The following is a 21764-nucleotide window of genomic DNA, read 5'->3' as shown; positions in this document are numbered from 1 at the left end:
CCTGTCTTCTGACTCTGGCCAATGCCAGGTGCTTCAGAGGGAATGAACAGAACAGGCAATCAAGTGATCCATCCTCTGTCACCCACTCCCAGCTTCTGGTGAACTCCCCCACCGCACTGCAACTCCCCTCCTCTGCCCCCATCAGGCTGCACTTCTGGTATCAGGTGTTGTGTGTGGAAGTGTTAAGTGTTAAACTGCTACCTGCACCTGTCCAAACTGGTCTCATTAAATCACCTCTCAAACGAGGAGGCAGGGGGAGGATGGGATATTGGATAGCGATGTGGAGTGCACAGCTGTGGAGATGAATAGTGCAGCCCTACCAACTCTCCCGACTTTCAGCTCATTCCATTACGTAACCCAGCCACTCAGTTGCTTTCCATGGCGCTGGCCTGATAGCTCAGGGAGGGGGGATTTTGTAGGAGATCAGGGAGTCATTTGGCGAGGGAAGGCAGTGTGTCATAGCTTTTCCTCTGACTTCCCTCAGAATGTAGATTAACTAAATTCAGGATCCCAGGACACACTCCCAAGAATGCTTCTAAGACACCTGTTTTTAGTTATACAGGTAACTATTATGCAAATATTAAAATTATGCAAATTTACACTCGACAGGCTTTTTTGTTGGGGGATGGTATGTTAATGAATTTCTCTTCCTCTTTCTGCATCAGTTGTGTCTAACCTCCATTCCTCTCCTGACCCCTGTTCTGAGCAACAAACAAAAAATTGGCCTAAAATCAAACACCTTTGTGCCAAATATGCACATCTGCACTTAGGTCCATCCCCAGTTTTGACTCTGCAGCTATAGAGGGGGCTGGTAAACATAAGCCCCCTCTGCTTAAGATAGATGACCAGGTAAGAGTTAAAGATCCCATGACTCTCTTAAAAAAAAAAAAAAAAAGAGTAAAGGATAACCTCAGTGCCCTGGCCAACCTTTCAATAAAACCATTCCTGATTACCCAAGGCTGCACGTGAGTGATAAATCAGTGGATATGACCCGTTGGGTTTGCAGTTAGCTATTGCACTCACCTTATTGACCTTAGGAACATAGGACTTGTCAGACCGGACCCAACCCAAGGTCCATCTAGCCCAGTATTTGGTCTTGGACACTGGCCAGTACAAGGTGCTTTGGAGGAAAGTGTAGATCTCACAGTAGAAATGGAATAATCTGCCCTCACATCAGGTCTCATCCTGATCTCTATTAGAGAGTGGTTTAAGCCCTGCAGCATGAGGTTTTAATCTCCCTTCCAAATTTTTGTTTAAACAAATTAGGATAACTCTGGATAGTCTTGATATTTGTTGCCTGCCTTGGGGCACCGTTTGTAGAAGAGGTACTTTATAAAACCAAATTTTACTTAAGGACATGCCAGTTGCTTTGCTTCATGTAAGTGGGACGTGGACCTCTCTGCAGTCAGCAAAGTGGCACAACACTCACATGGTGAGGTTCTATGAAGAGTCAATTTCAGTTTGCAAAATCAAATGAAGCTGTTTGACTTTCAGTGCTGCAAACTCTGCTGGAGAGCTGAAAATCCAATTGTGCTTCTTGTGCCTCCTAAACGCACAACAGCAAATAACTGCTGGGCTGCCTCCCTGCAACGCAAAACGCTAATATACTTAAAAGCTACTGTCAAGCTGGAACTGAGGATCCTTCCAGCATTGGGGAAGCTTGGACTTAGCATAGTGGTTGTATCTGGTTTGGCTGGGGAAAGGGAACTGGAGAGGGGACAAGAGCTTGATGCGCTCTGTTAATTTCCAGCAAGTAGAACATTCTTTAGGGACCATTCCATCTGGCATACGCTAGAGCAGCCATAGGGCTGCTCTAACTTGCAACAGAGGCTAGTTTGGCCCTCCAGATGGCTTAGGATAAATGGAAGCATAAACAATCTTTGCCTCTTCCCTGCTCCACTGAGGCATGGTTGATGTTTGTGGACTCTAAACCAGACTTTCAAATATGGCAGCATCCAATTTGTGTGGGCGTGTATCCATGCAGTCTTCAGTGGAGGTGCATAAACTGGGCAGAGAGTCAATGGAAGGATTATATACCATTTAAATCTCACTTAATCCCTATTTGCAGATTTGGGTGATGCAAACACCTTAGACTGGTCTTCCGTACAGCCATGAATTTAATCCACTGATGTGTGTGCATGCACATCCTGAAATCAGTTTGCCTGTGCACATTGGAGCTGCCATGCGCAGTGCCAGCCAGGTGTGTGCAAAACACACACGCAGGAAAACCTGGCCCTTTGCAAGCACAACCTAGCTGACAATTCTCTGATGATGCAGGAGGCACATGGGATTGCAGCCTAGTCTCCCATAGCTGCATTGGCTCTCCACGGAGGACATAAGTTGTTTGCCAGTAAAACAAGCAGATAAAATTCAGAGACACACAGGGAGCGGGGGGGATGTAGAGCAAAGAGGGGTGATTTTTACAGAACCACTTTTCTGACTCTTGAAGGCGGCGATTATTATATTCTCTTTTGCCCTCCCTGTCTAGTTTGCTCAGCTCTCCGTTCACCCTTCTTTTAAATGCCTTTCTTGTTAAAATTCTAGTCCTTCCCAGGCTAATTATCTATGTTGCTGATGTAGAATTTTACCACACACACAAAAAAAGTCCACCGATAACTGAAATTCACAGAGAGGCAAAGAAAGAAACATGTTGCCTGAGAACTCAGAGTCCCATCTTAACGTGTATAAAACACGTTCTAGTGAATGCTGCACAGAGCACGTATTTACAGCTCTGCTAAACCAGCCAGCTCCAGCACACACAGAACTGGAGCTGCAGATAATTAAGCGGCCTTGTTTAAAGCTTTACATTTTGGAATCTCTGTGTTTACGGTCATTAAACCATCATCATCATCATCATCATCAGACCCCCTCTCACCCTATAATTTCCTGCAACTATGAAAGTTTGCATAGATAAAACACTTAATATAATCTCTCAATGATTAAAAAATATATCAAATTCTGCCAAGCTTATTGATAATAAATAAAACCAATATGGGCTTGTGAACTTTGCCAGCACTTTGAACTTAAAAAGGGTGGTGTCGAAGAGCGGACTTACCGCTGATGCAGCCGCTTGTGGTTCGGGATGGTGGAGTGCCTCTTTCAGCTCTAGAGCGCTCAGCTGACAGGTTGCTCCGGTCATCTCTCTTCTCATGGCTCAGCCCTCCGGCCTGGTCACATTTTAGTCCCACCCTTTCTGGGGTAACAATGTCCACAGATAATCCAATGTCCTTACGAAAGGTCTTCAGCTCTGGGCCTGACACCATCGTCTCCAGGGCTGACTAGGAGAGCCCAGGCCCTCTCCCGACACTGGTTTCCAGTCCAGGACCCTACCAGCCACCAACATCTGCTCAGTCAGACTGTGCTGCAGCTTCCCTGACCTCCTTTCTACCAAAGCCTGTCAACTGGCCTTTCCCACAGCTTCTTCAAGTTAGTCCTTCTGTCAGGGCCAGGGCTCACAGGGCTGCCTGCTGGAATCCCCCAACCAAAGTTCAAATTTAACCCAACTTCTGCCCTCCTCAGGCTTGACTTCTCATCCCGCTCACATTTCCCTTACTCAGCTGAACACCTCCCAGGAAGTCCAGTCCTGCACTTTTATCAGGGACCCTCAGCAGCAGAGCTTGCTCCAGGCCAGAGGCTGCTCCATGTCTCTATTTAGGAGAGGATCTCAGGGCTAACTCTCCTCCTGGGCTACCTCCTTGACACCCCCCCCCCTCTCCTCCATGTTTCCACTTTGTAGTCCTAAAGCATGACTGGAAAATTCTTCCCTACAGCTCCCTTCTCAGCCAGGCTTCCCTTCTTTATAGTCACCACCCAGCTTCTTCCCCAGCTGGGCTTCATCTTTCATTAAGCTGAGCCCTCCCTCCAGGTGCAGCCAGGTAGCATAATTGGCCTCTCAGCCCCACATTAACCCTTTCATTGCCTGTACATCCTTTGCTGAACAGGCAATGAAACTGGAGTTGCGTCTGTTGCTCAAAACATATTGCTCAGGGCTAGCCAGGTACAATTCCCAGTGATGTCGATGGGCACTGTGACTGAGCAAGGATTCGTTCCTCTGAGCATGCAATAGATTTGACTAGAAATGGGCAAATAATTCATCACAGATCATTTATCCCCCCCTCTCTCTGTCCTCCAAATGTCTCCCCTTTTCTATTCATGAGCAGAACAGCTGGTGATTTTCTCTGATTCTTTATACGCCCTATGGGTGTTGCTGAGCAGTTTGTGGTGAGGATTTGGTATTTAAAACATCAGCTGATTTGACAGGGCACATAGGACACGTGGCGAGTTCCCTACTCTGCACCCACTGTACTTAGCCACCACATATGGGAGCTGCTTTCTAGTACTGCTAGCCAGGCTGTACAGAGACATTCCAGATCCCCACCTCCAGCGGCTGCTTTGGTGCCGCTGTCTGGCAGGCAGAAGTCACACCGTCATCCCTTGGCCTCCCTGCTGCTGCTGGTCAGGGGCACAGAGAAGGACCACTTCCCCCTGCCTCCCCTCTTTTCTCTCTCCTTCCACCCCACCCCACTCTCTGTTAAGGGGGCAGATTTTAAAACAGCTGTGTAGAGTTTTAGCCATGCATCTCCCATTGTCTTTAAGAGAGACAGTGAGGCCTTGTGGTTAGGGCTTGGGCTCAGGGCTCGTCTCCACTGAAAAGTTAAATCAGCAAAGCTACGTCTCTCCAGGGTGTGAAAAAGCCACACCCCTGAGCGATGCATTCAAGCCGGGCTAACCCCTGGTGTAGACAACGCTAGGCTATGGAATAGTTCTTCCATCGACCTAGCTACCGCCTCTCGGGGAGTCGGATTCCCCACACCCAGGGGAGAACCCCTCCCATCAGCGTAGGCAGTGTCTACCCTGAAGTTCTGCAGTGCAACAGCTGTGTTGCCATAGCAGGTTAAGTATAGACAGAGCCTGAGACGCAGCAGAACCAGGCTTCCTGTGTGATCTTGAGCAACTCATTTAACCTCTCTGGGCCTCAGCTCCCCACCAGTAAAATGGTAATAAAACAAAAGAATACTGTCTTCTGGCTATCTCTGGCTTGCTCAGACTGTAAGCTCTTTGGGGCAGGGACTGCCTCTTCCTATGTGTATGTACAATGCCTAGAAAATGGGGCCTGACCTCAATTGGGGCCCCTCAGTTCTACTGCAAAACAGTAATAAAATACAGTAACTGAACATTTACCATTAGTCCTTTCGAACGCTCTAAATAGCTTCCCTCCTTGTAAATTCTTTCCTAAACCAGCCTTTTTATATACAATGTTTAATGTGAAAAAAACGTACTACATTAACATCGTAATATAAAAGTAGAGCCCTGGCATTCTGGCTGTATGACAACAGTATCCCCTTGTTGCTCAGAAGGCCGAATACACTTGCCAGTAGCATGCAGCCTTTCACGTTCCCCTGTCCCCCTTCATGCAGTTATTTTGAAAAACAAAAGTCCTACACCCAGCAATCTTTCTGTGCCAGCAATGAATAAAACCTTGCGTTCCATTAAACCTTTGGCCTACGATTACAATTGGCTATTTTTGGAGCAGTCACTTTTCGGCACTGAAAAATGTCTAATGCATTTTTAAAGAGCAAGGGGGCAATCTCAGATGATAAATGTTCACAGTACATATCAAGTGTGTGCTGCAAACATTAATAAATGTTTCAAGACGACTGCTGCTTTAGATGGTGCCAGAGAAATCTCTTTGTGAGAACTTAGACACCGCAGGGAAGACCAAGATACAAATTTGTAGATGTCTGTCTGGATAGATGGATAGATGGGTAGATAGATAGGCAAGTTGGAAGAAGGACATTTTATATTATAGAGTTGGTCAGAAAATAGGGTTTTTTCCCATGGAAAATTTTAAGTTTTTGGCAAAAAATCAAAATAACATATATTTGAGCTGAAAACCGAAACGTTTCTGTTCTGACAAATGCCACTGAGGTGTCCCATGGGAGTTGTACTTCGAGTTCTTTCGACAGGCCAGCTTCCCTGGCCAGACTACATCTCCCCTGGGTCTCCCCTCTATGTAAAGGGAGCTGATGCCTCCTGGAAATGGCATGGCCATTGTGCATCTTCAGGAAATAAAGTCTAAGTGGGGAGCCCAACCCATAGAGGAGAATAGGAGCATGCGATACCCAAATTACAACTCCATTAGGCACTGTGGTGGCAATTCTGAATAACAACATCCTGATTTTCAGACATATGGTTTTTCTTAACAAAAAAACAAAAAAACAAAAATCAACACTTTCAGCTGAAAGCAGACACTTTTGGCAACCCCCCGATTTTCCATCCCTTCCTCTTGAAGGTAGTGGTCTATACTGTGTGTGTGTATATGTAACTTCTGTGTGAGTTGTGCATGTGAACAGAGAGGGGATGAGCCATTCCTACACAGACTTACTCTCTCTCCATGACAAACACCATGGAAAGTCACCCCCGTGTTCCCCAAAGCAGCCACAGAGAGGGAAATGAAGCAATGTTGTGTTGTCCCCCCCACTCCAAGCCTAGGGGAGCCCCTCCCTCCATGTGACCATGCACAAGGGGGGCTCTCAGGGTAGGTTGGGGCAGAGGGAAAAGGGACTGGGGATCAGGCCCTATATGCAGCATACCCTCCTCTGGATTCAAGGGGAAATGCAAGCGGGAGTTAAAGTGTAAACTCCCCTTTAGCTTGGCTCCTCTGAGAGGGGGCAGACCGCCGATGTAGCATTGGGACCCATGCTGCCAGTGGGTCGAGCACACTCCTCACTGGTAATCTGTGTAATCACCAGATGGCCTCCCATTGTGAGGGGTGCTGGATGCTTAGACTCCGGAGGATCCATCTTGTCATGTAACTAATAAACAGAGTTCTGACTGACACGTCATAGCCCTGGTCTCACTCTGGTTCCTGGAGTGCAGAGCCTCAGCATACACAGGAGGAAAACACTCTTGGCTGCTGACTGTGCTAGAGAGGATGATATAACCCGGAGTTGGGGATCCCTGAGCTCCATGATGTTTGAGGGCCATGGCCCCCTGCCCTCTCCAGAAGGCAAACCCCTTCCCCTGATAAGAGCATGGGGCAGAACCCGCACAAGTTGAAAGTGCATCTCTGAGCCCCTAGCAATACACAACTGCCATTGGCTTCCCTGGGAGGGAGAGGTCCTGCAAAATCAGGCCAGTGCATTCATACCACTCTCTTTCCCTCTTTCTTATCCTGTACAGCCCAGGCATATGAGAGGGGCTCTGGCCTTCAAGCCCTTCACAGCAGCAAAGCTGGGCTCCTACTAGCCCTTCCCATGGGCTAACTCAGGGGAAGGGACCCCACCTTTGCAACGCTCTCTGCTTGGCAGACCACCAGAGCCCAAAATTTGGCCGGCTCCAGGGCACGATGCGAGACACATTTGTTTGGCTTTGAGCTCTCGGTTGACTTTTTCTCCCCATGACAGCATGGCTGCTAATGTTTCTGGCAACAGCAGAGGCAGCGGTTTGGAGGAACGCTGCCTGCTGCAGGGAGTTTTCTATAATTGGCTTTGTTAAGTTTTGTAAATAAGCTCCTAGTTGCCACAGCGATGGGTTCTCTCCAAAGGGCCTGATCCTGCATAGGGCTCCATCCTGCAACCAGGAGTCCCTTTCCTCACATCAGATGTCCCATTAATGCCCGAGTCCCACGGATGTGTTTGCAGAATTAGGCCCAGACTCCAGCTCGCAGACCTTAGTCACACGAGTAACCTCCATGTATACGTCAGAGGTGGATACAGCAGAAGATTGGGAGACTGAAGACCTGTGTTCTATTCTGGGCTCTGCTACTTACCTGCACGGTGAACTTAAATAATTTGCTTCACCTCTCCGAGCCTCAGTTTCCCCTTCCACTCTGTGTCTGCCCTGTCTATTTAAATTGTAAATGCCTTGAGTCAGGGACTGCCTCTCATGATGTGTCAATTAAAGCCTCCTATGCCCTCACAGACAGACCAGGGGGTCCTGATCTTGGCTGAGGTCTCTGGATACAAATAACACAGTGGGTGCAGTTGACCTCCGCGGAGCTGCTCAGTTTCCCAGAGGGTGATAATCACGCCAACCCACATTTCTAAAGTGCTTTGCGAACCATGGATGAAAAGGACTATACGGCCTGGTCCACCGTGAGGTTTTTAGCTAGCTACAACGATGCTTCAAACCAGGTTAGCTGCAAGGGAGCAAGTCCCAGTTTACGCTGGTGCAACATGTTTACACTGGGGGTTTGCGTCGGTTCAGCTACGCTGTTGTGCCCCCAAGATTGGGGGGAATTGGTTGGGAATTGGTCCTGCTTTGAGCAGGGGGTTGGACTAGATCCCTCCTGAGGTCCCTTCCAACCCTGAGATTCTATGATTCTATGATGAGGCAGACCTCCGTGCTCAGCTAGATTATTTATACTTGATTATTTATTTATGGTAGCACCATTGTAGGCTGTGTGCTTTCTAGACACACTCTGCTCTGAGATCACAATCTGAGGACAGACAAACTGACGGAGGTTGGTGGAAAGGAACAGAAACAGCAATAGGCAAGCGATATATAATTTACATCCAAGTCAGCTTGATTCCCCGTAAGCAGCATGGCAGAAGTAGGTCTGGTTATTATTATACATACATAATAGCAGTCAGAGCGGGGGAGGTACACGTTTAAAGAGACCTAGAGGGAAGAAAAATAAGCAGTGCTTTGGTCCCCGTAGCGTGTTATCCCGATAAAACACAAGTAAGGCGTAGATTCTTGGAGAGATGGTTCTATTGGAAGTTGGAGCAAATGGACGATACTAACGTGCTGCATTTTTTCACCTGTGTTTTTCAGTAAAGAGTACCCAGTGGTTCCTAGGAGCACGGTGAGACAAAAAGTGGCCTCTAATCACAGCCCTTTCAGTGGTGAGACCAGGGTTCTCTCGGCCTCCTCCAACCTAGCATCCCAGTATCAGTGCGAGAATGGGGTGTCTAGCACCTCCCAGGACCTGCTACCGCCTGCCAACCCGTACCCGATCTCCCAGGAGCACAGCCAGATCTACCACTGCACCAAGAGAAAAGGTCAGGCCCTGGCAACTTCCCCTCATCTCGCTCATTGGTTCCCCATGCAAAAATGGATGTCAAACCCATTTGGCATTCCTCACAAATACCTGATTTCCCCAGCCAGGGGTTCAAGTTAAGTCCTTTGGATGGGCAAAGGCTTGTTATTGTCAGTGTCGCCTGCGTTACACGCATTGGGCCAGATCCTCAGATGTTGTAAACCACTGACGTCAGGAGCGACGCTGAATTGCCCTGGCTGACGAGCTGCCTTGCCACTGTTAGTATCAACAGAATTGATTCAACTTGGTTCCGAAAGAGCAGCTCAGTTGAAACGCAGAGGTGGCAACACAGCTACGAGTCAAATCCACATCCAGAAAGATAGCCAGTGACTGAGATAAGGTGACTTATCTGTCTCTATAGCCTCTGAGAAGGTCTAAGGGTTCATCTAAACATGCCCATACCTAGATATTCTGGGTTTCAAGTGGTGTTTGCTGAATACGGTCTTACATTTGGGTGCAATACACCCCAATGCAGACAGCCTGCATGGGGCCTATTGTCCCTTTAAGTCTTTGGTCCAGTGAATAGGGAACTGAACTGGGAATCAGGAGACCTGAGTTCTTTGCCACTGACTGCTGTGTGACCTTAGCCCAGTCCTGCCAAAGCTTTACGGGGAGCCCCATATTCAGACTGAGGAGCAATTACAGACATGAGTAATCCTGTCCAGGAGACCACCCCCCTTTAGAGCCAGACTCTGCCCTTCAGCTCACTTAAGGTATGTCTACACTACCCGCCAGATCGGCGGGCAGCGATCGATCCAGCGGGGGTCAATTTATCGCATCTAGATGTGATAAATCAACCCCCGAGTGCTCTCCTGTCGACTCCTGTACTCCAGCGCCGCGAGAGGCGTAGGCAGAGTCAACGGGGGAGCAGCAGCAGTTGACTCACCCGGTGAAGACACCACGGTAAGTCGATCTAAGTACGTCGACTTCAGCTACGTTAGTCACGTAGCTGAAGCTGCGTAACTTAGATCGATCCCCCCCTAGTGTCGACCAGGCCTTAGTCATGAGAAAGCTGCTACCCTTTCCCTCCCTTAGTTCGAGCCCCGCCTCCGGTGCATCTGAGCTCCGCTCCACTGCACAACTAGCGTAACCTTTGCCAGACCCTCTTCCCCCATGCTCTTTTTTTAAAACAAGAAAGCCTGAACAACAACAAACACTCACGGCAATCTTTGACTGCTGTGTGTCCCGGCCACACAAAGCAATTCATCATCGGCCTCCACATTGTAAAGTGATAAGGAATCAACAGAGGTTTCCTTCCAGTTTTGGGATTCCCGCTAAGTGGTGGCTCCATGGGTGGTTTCCCTCAATCCCCCAATTATCTCACTTCCTCTTATTGTCACAGAAGAGACGATATCTCCTCAGCAATAAGTTCACCAGCCCCTTTCGGCAGGCATGGCCCTGTGAAAGTGCAGGGGACTGGCAAAGGGAGCCCTCGTCGGCTGTCTCCTCGCTATCTCTCCAGTGGCTTGAGTGGCACAAGCAGTTAAGGGCCTTTTATCAAAGCCGCCAAATGCTTTAATCAAAGAGTGGCAGTGTCCTGTCAGATACCACCGACTTCTTCCCTGAGCCCAGAACTGTACCTCTCAGGAGCCTGAATCCCTGCCTTCCTTTCTGTGCCCCCCCCCCATGCATCTAATAAATCGAAAACAGCCACCAGGGCTTAAAGAAAAGAAACAAGAAGTTAATGGGAAACAGAGAGAGCTAACATTGCTGCCAAGTGGCTCTTTGCAAAGTGAGATTAATTAAAAAGAAAAGTAACGAAGGATGAGCAAACCAGTTGGGATAAATCAGAACCTGACCCGAGCTTTCACCTGACTCTCAGGCTACATTTGTCACGGGTCTCTTTCCTCTAACACTGAAACAAGGAACTTTATAAGAATAAGGAAAACAGTATCCCCCTAACGTGCTCTCTCTCTTCGCTTCACTGTACTTTCCCGGATCCAGCTCCTACCTGGCTTCCTGCTACAGTTTTAAGAACACAGCGCACATCACTTCACATCTTCCCCTCCTCCCTCACTTTATTTTCTTTATAAATAACTTTTAATGAGCTTTAATACTTTACAAAAATATAAACTCCCCAGATTCATTATTAACCCAGCTCTGCTCAGCTTCTGGTCTTGAGGAGGGTTTTCTTCAATTGATTTACTTGGATCATCAAATCCGCAGAGGCATTAACTCCTGTACGCTAGTCTCAACAGAAAGATCTCCTTTCAGCAAGGCTGTGTGGTGGGTACAATGGTTACTGGGATCACAGGGTAATTCAGCTGCGTCCAGAACTAACTGAAGATGCTACCTGTATCTTTCTGTGCTAAACACTTTGATCAGCCTCTACCATGAAGACTGTCAGAGTGTAGCTGCAACAGTTAGTCAGGTCCAGTTTTTTTTTCCCCTTATCCATTTTTATCAGGACTGGGTCTCTTGATGTAGGCTTGGGTAAGTTTTGATCTGTATGCCAAAGGCTAAAGGGGAAATCCTGAGGCATCTCACATCTCCCAGCAGCCTCTCAACCACTTGCTAGGACAAAGATTTGCCTCTGTGGTTAGTGCGCATTGTTCTTATCTGTTGAGCAAAGATGGACTTACCTTGGTGACTGATCTGTTTTCCTCTGTAGATGAACAGCTGGGCTAATGTGGGATCCTATTGCTGTAGAATTCTCTTAACAATCTATGCTCCTCAGAGACCACACTGAATCCTTCTGCTCGTGGGTGATGAGAGAGGAAGAAATATTTTATCCAAAAGCTTGGACCTCAGGGCTGGGCCCCATTGAGAGAGACAATTTCTTCCAAAATGCCAAAATGGGGGGGTAGGGGGGGGAGGAAGCCTTTTAAGATTCCTATAGCCCATTGACTTGTGCGTCTATTCAGAAATAGAATTTCTACAAATTTAGAAAAATAACCAGTGGTTCCCAGACATGTAGGTGCCTTTTTGTCACACAGGTCAGGTGCTATTTGTTTCCAAGCCCTTCTGGATAATTATGTGGGTACAAGGGGTTCTTTGGCTTGTGCTTTTTCTGGTTATCCCAGGATTCTACCTTGTTGTTCAGCACCTGCTCTACTCTGGGCCTTCACACCAGCATTTGGATCATCTCCTAGCATTTTGTGAAGTCCCTTAGGTACCCTTTCTAATACCGCATCCTGCAAAGCCTGAAGGACTAGAGTACATGTGCCATAGATAATCAGACCTTCAGCTTTGACGAGTTCTCTTCTTATTTCATAGGAGTCACATGCTGGGTGAGGATGCTCTGACAAGTAACTGGTCTGACTGGTCATCCATATAAAATTGGATACAGTTTATAGTTGTTTATCAGTAGTTCTAAATGTCAGCGGCGAGCCTGGCAGACCACTCAAAAGGGCACCTACATGAGCTTCTATATCATACCAAGCCTCTGGAAAATCTGGGTGATCCATGGCGCTCTTAAATATCATGCCAGGGGCTTTGTTGGGGCAGTATTCTGAATAAATCTAAATCTTAAAAAATGTAGGCACCGTCTTAGGAGGTATGTCTAGGTTTTTACTGTTTTTAATAGCATGAGTGGCTTGCAGTCTGTTATAAGCTTCCTATAGATAAGAGCCTGCAAATATCTTGTGGCCCTCTTTGCATACACATACCCTCGACAAACATTCTCTCTAGTTGGGCATACTTGGTCGCAGCATCTGAAAGTCATCTGGAATAATATGCTACAGGCTTCCAGTCATCTTGGTGTAACTGAGACCTTTGTTGTTTGTGTCTTCCGAAAGTGCCGTAGACTTGAAATGCTCATAAAATGGCAGTAGTAGAGATGAGATCAACAGAGTCTTTAGTTACTTCAGTGCATTCCTGTGCTTTATCCACACAGAGTCTGTTTAAAGTAGTTCATAAAGAGAATGGTTTTTAGATGACAGATTAGCTACTTTTAGCTCCAAATTGTTGTACCAGCGAAGTTGGAGACGATACCGTCCATGGTGGAAAGAATATGACTTTCTCTCCTTACTGCTTCACCGAGCCTCAGTAGGTCTTCACAGATATGGAAATGCCCATTTTTCTCGTAACAGGCACCATTAGGGCACACGCCTCTGTCGATTCAGTACCATTCTTTTTCGTCCTACCCATTTCTTCCTTCACTTTGGGAAGCAGCAGGATTGTTGTTTTCTCTGCATACTGGACAGAGAAGCTACAGCCCTGTTTTTCAATAGAATCCGCACAACTTCTCCTTTACGTTTTTTTTTTTTTTGCCATACACCATCCCAGTTTCTGAGAGTTTTAGGAGGACCAATTCAGTGGCTGTTGTTCAGTCTAAGGGGTTACTTATGGTTATCCTATTGACACCAAAGGTACCAAATGCATCCTCCCTGCCTTTGTAGCAAACAAGGGTTTTGACCTGACCCAGCGAATGTATCTGTCTCCATAGGATCTTGAACCCCCATCCTGGGATGCTCCAACTTTGGGCTCCCTCCTTCAAAGTCTTCATACAAATTGCAGCCATTTCTGCCTCGGAATCGATTTTGAGTTGCACAGCAGTATTGCAGACCTTGACATTGTTGGACCAGTGGATTTATACGAGCTGAACAATTGGCTCGAAGTCCATTCGTGAGTCCTTTCTTTGGACCCATGTCCCAGGATACAGGCATCATTCACCCTTGCTTAGGCGATTTTAAAAATGGTCCTTCCCTTTTCCTCCCAGGAATTGTTTTCTTTGCTACTTCTTGTTGGCCTTATAACTTTCGGCTTGTTATTCAAACCCAGGGAGGGTAAACTAGATTGAGTACAATAATAATAACAAAAAGCATTCAAGCCTTCAGCATAAACTCAAATTGAGCCCACCTGTGTGGTTTTTTTTTTTTGTTTTTTTTTTGAGCCTGATGAATGTGGACAAACTTTTTCTATAAACAAAAACAGGGCCCAATTCTTTGTTGCCTTGAGTCTAAGTGGACCGGATCCTCAGTGACTTGAAAGGAGAAACCCTGAGGATCTGACCCACAAGATACAAAACCGCCCATATAGTTTACATTTTTGTACCTGATTCTGGATGGGACCAGTGGTAGAAACGTGCAAATTCCATTTAAAAAGCTCTTCTTGTGGTATTTACGACCCAGCTGGAAGTCGTAAATACCGAAAATCTTGGGTCCAATTATGCTCAAATCCTTTCAATAAAAGGAGCACCAAATTCCTTGTGAGGAAGCCAGTTCTCACGAAGTTTCCAGCTAATTTAGTAGTCTCCGTTTTGCTTGGATACACTTTGGAGAAGTTTTGCCCAAACTTTGACTGCTTCTCCACACTCAGCAGAACCCTCAGACCTTTGAGCTTTGCCCATCATAATAGACTGATCTGGTGAGATGATTAGCAGCCTCAGCTCCCGGTGATGGTAGCCAGAGGTCAGGGTGCTTGTCACCTTGCAGGACTGGGCCCTGCCAGAATGAATACATTAGAAAGCTATCAGGTTATTAACATCAAGGAAAAATCACACAAGACCAGTTCCTCAGCTGATGTAAATCGGCCCACTTCCACTGAAGACAATGCTCAAGATTATCTGCTACGTTCACTGTAGGCTGGGAAGTGGGGGAGCAGTCTGGAGGAGGATTATGGCTCTTGGATTCTGTGTCCTGGCCCCCGAACAGTTTAGAGGTGTCTTGGGGTTGCTCTAAACTGTGCTAGATAGCAATGGCTTCTTAGGATCCATTTGCCAGCTGTAGGGAGGGAGGCACAGGAATCTGATCTGTCAGCTCTGTGCCTGCTCAGGACTCCATGCCAGGTGTGCTCCCAGCTGGGGAGCTCTGGGAAGAGTGGAAAGGGAGCAGAGCAGACCAGAGAATCTGGCCCCATGGAACTTTGCCAGTTTACACCAGCTGAGGAACTGGCTTCCGCACTGCACAATGGCAACTATTTTCAAGATGAACCAGCATTTTATTCCTCACTGAAGAACTTGTTCAGAGGATGAGCAGGGGTGGGGGTTGGGAAGATGGACCAAAGGACAGACTGAGAGCAGTTAGGATAAACTGTAGAATTCTTTTGTGGGGGGCTGGTATCAGACTTTTGGGGAAACTGAAGTGTGGAAGTAAAGAGCCTGTTTCTCAACTGATGTCAAGAGAATTCACAGGCACCGTGCCAGCTTACATCAGCTGAGGATCTGACCTATAACGTCCTGATTTTACAAAATGAAAGTCAGGTTTATTTTTTCTCTGCACCTGACAGTAAATCTGGAAAAGGGTATATAACTTGGAGAGGTTTGCCTGGTTCTGCTGTGGAAGGGAGAAGAATGTCCTGACTAAATGGAAAAATCAACAACCTACGGTTGTAACTCAAGCAAATTCTTAGCACAATGAAAAAACGCAAAGTTCAACTATTTTTTAAAAAGGAAAATAAACAGTAAAACCCAGGGCTGCTGTTTCCCAGTGCCAGCAGAGCATGGCTGGGGCTGCGTTACAGCTTAATGATGAAAAATTTATTAGCAGAACAATGCTTCATTTTACAAGACGTTTTTCAGCCCTAGTGTTCTTATTATTCAGTAGTGGCTCTTGGGACCGGAATTTTGAAATATTCAGGAGGGTTAGACAGGATGTTACTCTAAATCCATCTCCTGATATAGGCCCAGATTCAGCAAAGCACAAAAGCATGTGCTTAGCTTTAAGTTTGTTCTTAAATCTCATTGACTTCAAAAGGACTTAAATTTATGTGCTTTGCTGGATTAGGGCTATCATGTCCATGATTCCCTGACACTAGGTAAGCTTTATTCTAGTACTAATTTAATATTAATCTAGTACTTGTGAGGTAACTCCCTTCTTTTCATGCGTCAGTATAATAATGCCTGCATCTGTAATTTTCACTCCATGCATCTGAAGAAGTGGGTTTTTTACCCACAAAAGCTTATGCCCAAATAAGTCTGTTAGCCTTTAAGGTGCCACCGGACTCCTCGTTGTTTTTCTAATACTACTGAGATCCATCAGATCAATGATAATGAGAATAATGCATGTTTATACCCAAGTAATAATTGTTTAACTGCTTTTAAAAAGTCCCCAAATTTCCCTCCAAAATTGTGCTGTTCTCTTCTACTCTCAGATTTAAGTGCAGCTGAAAGTGTACAATATCCACTGATTGTCAGTGTAAACTATCTATAGCTAGAGAGTCAGATTTCTGGTGTTTGCTTAAAATGTGGATTTCAGTGCTGTAAAATGGGATTGCAATCCTCCAGAAATGAATTTGGCCCCAGGTACATGAATTTGGATATACAGGCAATTGTTAAGTATCCCAATTTTCAAAGCAGTGAGCTATGGGCAAGCCTGTAAAAGTGTGTTTCACTGGTTGCACCAACAAGATCCTACATTTGCATGTTTTCCTCATGTCTCCATTTTTCTCTGTGGGATGGGTACTGTGGCAAGAGAACATCGGCCACAATGTAGCATGGCCAGGGATTCCCATGATGCACTGAGGTGTCCCAGCAAGAGGGGAGCCCATGGTGCATCATGGGAGATGTAGTCTGACAGCACATGCAAATACTAGCTTTTGCAGGCAACCAGGGTGCCTGGGGATTTTTGCAGGCACATTATGTGCAGACTTGTATTTGCAGGACAGTACACACTTGCAGAGATGATAGTTGCACATGCATTTTGAAGGTAATGTGTGTGTACACATATTTTGGTGGGTACTTGCATCTTTGCACGTTCACTCTTCACTACAACTGGTCTGACAATGTTCATTCCAGCCCCTTCCCTTCCCTTCTTCCCCTCCCCCATCCCCATGACAATTTTGACTTTTTGGCAAAAAAATAATCCAACCCCCAAATTTTTAGGCCCAAACCTGAACATTTTTATTTGAAAAAATGTTGCTGTGGTTCCTCATGGGAGTTGCAGTTTGAGTGCCTCATGCCCTGATTCTCCTCTATGGAATTGGATATCAGGCCAGATTACAACTCCCATGATGCACCATGGTCTCCCCGTCCTGCTGGGCCACTGCAGTGGATCAAGGAAGTCTCTGGCCACTCTACATCATGGGAAATGTAGTCTTGCTGTGTAACCTAGTCCATGGAGGAGAATAGGGTCCTGAGGAACCCAAAATACAACTCCTGTGAGGCACTGTGGGGACAATTCCAAATAGAATTTTTTCAATTTTGAGCCAAAACCTGCAAACTTTTCTACTCTGAGGTGCTTCATTTTTCAATGAGAATTCAATTTTTGTGTGTGAAAAGCTGACTCTTTGACAGAAAACTGGGGTTTCAATAAACTATTTAGATGGAAAGTTTTTGACCAGCCCTCATGTTTGCATCCTTCTCTGAAAACTCAGCGTCAGAAGTCCACTTTTCTGGATATTTTCTAGACTTTCTTTAGAGCATGGTGAGTTCTCCATCACTTGAAGTCTTTAATTTAAGAATGGATGTCTTTCTAAAAGAGATGCTAACGCTCAACTATCGCTCAACCAGACGTTATAGGCTAGGACATAGTCTAGAGCATCACAATGGTCCCATCTGGCATTAAAAATACGGGTGAAATCCTTTCTCATAGAAAGCAATGGGAATTTTGCCCCTGGTTTCAGTGGAGCCAGGATTTCAATCTATGACTAAATACATATTTATTTGAGATTTGCATCTCAGCTGTTTCTCTTATTCCTCTTGCTGCTACGAACTCAACTGCTGATGCTGCAGAAACCAAAGATGGCCCTGGAAAAAGCTCTTTCTGATTTAGTGGTGATTGCTTTTGTCACGCTGCTTTTGCTTTTGTCACACTTGATTTCGGGGTGTAAACCCTGAAATTAGATGTTTCCGATCAGCCAACAGTAATATAATCCAGGGTGGGTTTATGGTAAGCTCCATATTTATAGCTGAAGTATATCATTATGTATTATTTGGATTACAATAGCACCCAGAAGCCCCAGCTATGATCAGAAGTCCATTGTGCTAGGCACTGTACATACACATAGCAAGAGACGGTCTCTGGATCAAAGGGCTTGCAGTCTAAACAGAGAAGACCGAAAAAAGGTGGGAAGGGAAACAGAGGCACAGATGTGCCATGACTTACCAAGGGTCACACAAGGGGTCAATGGCAGAGCCAGGTGATATAAGCCAGGTCTCCCAGTCCTAGGCTAATGAACTATCCATTGGACCATACTGTCTCGCATCACATAAACTTGGACCCTAACAATAAATATTTCCCATGCTTATTTCTAAAGGATTTCCCTGAGACGAAGGTTAAGGTGACCTGTAGGCACTTCATGTGGAAAACCTAACATAGCACAGAATTTTGTTACCCGTTGCTAAATTCTGTCCTGGCTGTTCTCTGGTTATCTTGTAGCCTGTTTTCCTTTCTAGAATACGAAGCAGGGATCTGGGAGGTCTGGAGACCTGGGGTCGAATGCTATTTTTGGTTTTACCAATGTAAATCTGGGTCAGCTCCATGGAATGGCTCCAGCTTTACAGCAGTGCCTCTGAGAGCAGAATTTGCCCCAGTTGTGTGTAACTGTGGGCAAGTCGCCTTGCTGTGCCTCAGTTTCTCCTCTGAAAAAACGGGGATAATGATGTTACTGACCCATCCTTGTAAAGCACTTTAAGATCCTAGGATGGGAGGCTCAACGCAGGGCAACATGTTCTTATTGATAACTATGCATTTTATTTCTCAGCAGATGAGGAATGTTCCACCACGGAGCATCCGTACAAGAAACCCTACATGGAAACCTCACCAGCAGACGAGGATCCCTTCTACAGGTCCAGTTACTCCCAGCAGCAAGGCCTGAATACCTCGTACAGGACTGAAACTGCTCAGCGCCAAGCTTGTATGTATGCCAGCTCTGCTCCCCCCACGGACCCTGTGCCCAGCCTGGAAGACATTAGCTGTAATACGTGGCCGACCGTACCATCTTACAGCAGTTGCACAGTGACTGCCATGCAGCCTATGGACAGATTACCCTACCAGCATTTCTCTGCCCATTTCACCTCTGGTCCTCTTATGCCCCGTCTCACTGGTGTGGCCAATCATACATCACCACAAATAGGGGACACACACAGCATGTTCCAGCACCAAACATCTGTCTCTCACCAGCCCATCATCCGGCAGTGTGGACCTCAAACGGGCATCCAGTCTCCTCCCAGCATACAGCCAGCAGAATTCCTTTATTCCCATGGGGTGCCCAGAACCCTTTCACCTCACCAGTACCACTCTGTTCATGGGGTGGGCATGGTGCCAGAGTGGAGCGAGAACAGCTAACAAGGCAATAAGGGAAATGCAAGAAATCTAGCCATGAAAAATTGAAAACAAACAAACAAGAATATTCTGCAAGACTCCTTTAACTGAATGTTCACAGTTAGGACGCGAGAGATGGACACTGATCCAATCAGCTGTTTGAAACCACAGATTAAATAATAATTCATTGTGACTTTTTTCTATTATTTTGTTCCAAAAGAAAATCGACAAAACAGCACACTCCCCCCGCCATTCCCTTCTCCAGACACTTGCACAAATTTTGTGTTATTGCTGCACAAAACTTGTGTCCTCATTCCTTCTGGTTTTCAAGTGAACACACAACTCCTGCTGCCTTTAACACAATCAGAGTACTTGGATGAAAACAACTAGGATGTTACCTTTTTTTTTTTTGATGTTGACATTGTTATATAATAAATAATAATAATATATATATATTCTTGCAATTATCTCAAAAAGACACTGTCCCTTTTTAAAGAGGCCTAAAAAGAGTGGATTTCAGTGTGTGTTATTTTTGTTTTAAACAAAAACAAATGACACCCCCACAAATCAGAAAAGTAGGTATCTACCTCTGCCATGTGTTGTTTCATGATTGCAATTACTCACTGCATTGTGCTGTGTTTCAATATAAATGCGACATGCCTGAAATTTGTCTCCAAAAGAAGCAGTCTAGTAAAATAATTTCCTTGCCAAGCTGGGCTCTGTATTTCTCTCTTTCTTCTTCCCTTCACATCTCTCTTTCTTCCTCTTTACCTGACTGTCTCTTATTTAACCCCTACGTCCTGGGTTAGCTTAAAAACTTGAAAGCCAGGTTGGTCTTCAGGAGAACTCTTAACCAGGGCTGCCGAAAGTGGGTTCGGGCCCCGGTGAAAATTTTTTTTCGGGCCCCCCCAGCAAGGGTGGACCGGCTAAACAGGGCCAACGAGGGGGAAGCCGGGCCCCGGGTCCCATTCCGGACCACCGGGCCCCGGTAATTTGTACCGGCTTCCCCCCCCTCTCTCGTCGGCCCTGCTTTTAACAGCAACAAGAAAACAAGGCCTTGAGCCAACCAGGGAGTTGCAGACAGCAAAAGAAATTTAAAAAACCTGCATTCTTAAAGAATGGTGAAAATGTAAATGTGTAAAATCATCTCTTTCTTTTCAGTCTTTATTTTTCTTCAAAAATCAAAGGAAGAAAAGAAAAATGAACACTAGTTCACATAGGTTAAATGAGACAGTGAACAAAACATGTTTTAAAAGTGCAGCAAACACAGGGGTGGCAGGGAAGCAGAAAATGTGTATAAATAAAAACTTTTATTGCAGGGTTCTTCAGATGTAATATTTTACTGGTACTATTTATTTATAAACAGGAGTGCTAATAAGTACGAACAGGTAATAAAACCAGCAACGGAGCTGGTTGAGAGTTTTTTATTTTATTGATACTCGAATTCAAGTATGGTTTCTTTTCTTCCCCCCCCCCCCCAACCTCTGCTATATATATATATTAATTAAAAGTGACCCTAATTAAGAGACTAGGGTATACGTGATTATGAAGGGGAATGAGGATGTGGGTGAATGTGTGTGAGTGTTGGTGTGTATGTGGGATGGTCTATAGAAATGTGACCACATCTATGTTGCTAAGAAAAAGAAAATCCCTACTAATTAGTTGTACCATATTCTTGTGTGCCAATTTATGTCTAATAAATACCAGGTGCTATGAATATAAGGTACCCAGACACCCATTTTCTGTTCTTTCTAGCAAACAACCACAAGCTAAATTATTATTATTTATTTGTATTTTGCTATCATCTATAGGCTCTGGAAAAGATTGAGACACCGTTTTGCTGCACATACATATAGTAAAAGACACTTCCTGCCCCAAAGAGCCTACAATCTAAACAAGCACAGGGTGGTACAAAGGAAATATTCATCCCCATTTTGCAGATGGGAAACTGAGGCATAGAGAGGTTAAGTAACTTGTACTAGGTCACAGAAGGAGTCTGAGGTTTAGCCAGGAATTTAACCCAGAGCTTTCAAGTTCCATTTCTATGTCTGAAGCACAAAACCATGCTTCCTTTCAAAATATAAAAGGGGTTTTAATAACAAGTAATTTTTGGTTTAATATTCTTTTATTTTGCTTATCCTTCTTCATGTTCTTCCCTCTTCCCATTCAATATCCAACCTATAACCTACCCTTAGCATCACACTGGTGGAGGGCCAGTGGCGAATAGCTGTCCAGAGGCTAGATTTCACTAGCTTTACTCTGCAAATAGTCTACTGAAGTCAGAAGGAGCAGGCCTGGAATCAGGTGCTGCTCAACATGGGAAAAGTTGGCAGACTTTGGCCCAATGAGGTTTATTAGGCTGCAGCGTGCTCTCACTGAAGAAATGGCAGAAGCACCATCTCTTAAAGGAGATGTAAACTAGCACTAGAAAATATATTGTAAGGAGCAAACTGGAAAGGCCTCCCTCAGTGGAGATGGACTGAAATGACCTAAAAGTTCTTCTCCATCTCTAACTGAGATGGGTCTCATTCTGCTCCTATTAACAGCAGTGGAAAGGCTCCCTTTAACTTCAATGGAAG

The 21764-nt window shown here is 45.6% G+C and overlaps 1 protein-coding gene across 5 annotated transcripts in view; it reads left to right on the top strand.

Moving 5' to 3' along the window:
* Positions 1–20907, top strand: part of TBX5 (T-box transcription factor 5) — an 81319-nt gene extending 60412 nt beyond the window's left edge. For 2 of the 5 annotated variants that reach the window (XM_065568290.1, XM_065568291.1), the window contains exons 8-9: positions 8779–9005; positions 18629–20907. In XM_065568290.1, the coding sequence (XP_065424362.1) occupies positions 8779–9005; positions 18629–19209 (808 nt within the window). In that variant the 3' untranslated portion in view covers positions 19210–20907. Of the gene's footprint in view, positions 1–7923; positions 8112–8778; positions 9006–18625 lie in introns of those variants that run through there. The other 3 variants (XM_024108093.3, XM_024108095.3, XM_065568292.1) reach the window with 3 other exon arrangements.
* Positions 20908–21764: the final 857 nt, after the last annotated feature.

The sequence above is a fragment of the Chrysemys picta genome, chromosome 15 (genome assembly GCF_011386835.1).
Source record: "Chrysemys picta bellii isolate R12L10 chromosome 15, ASM1138683v2, whole genome shotgun sequence".
Classification (NCBI taxonomy): domain Eukaryota; kingdom Metazoa; phylum Chordata; order Testudines; family Emydidae; genus Chrysemys; species Chrysemys picta.
This window is presented reverse-complemented; position numbering and strand designations above follow the sequence as displayed.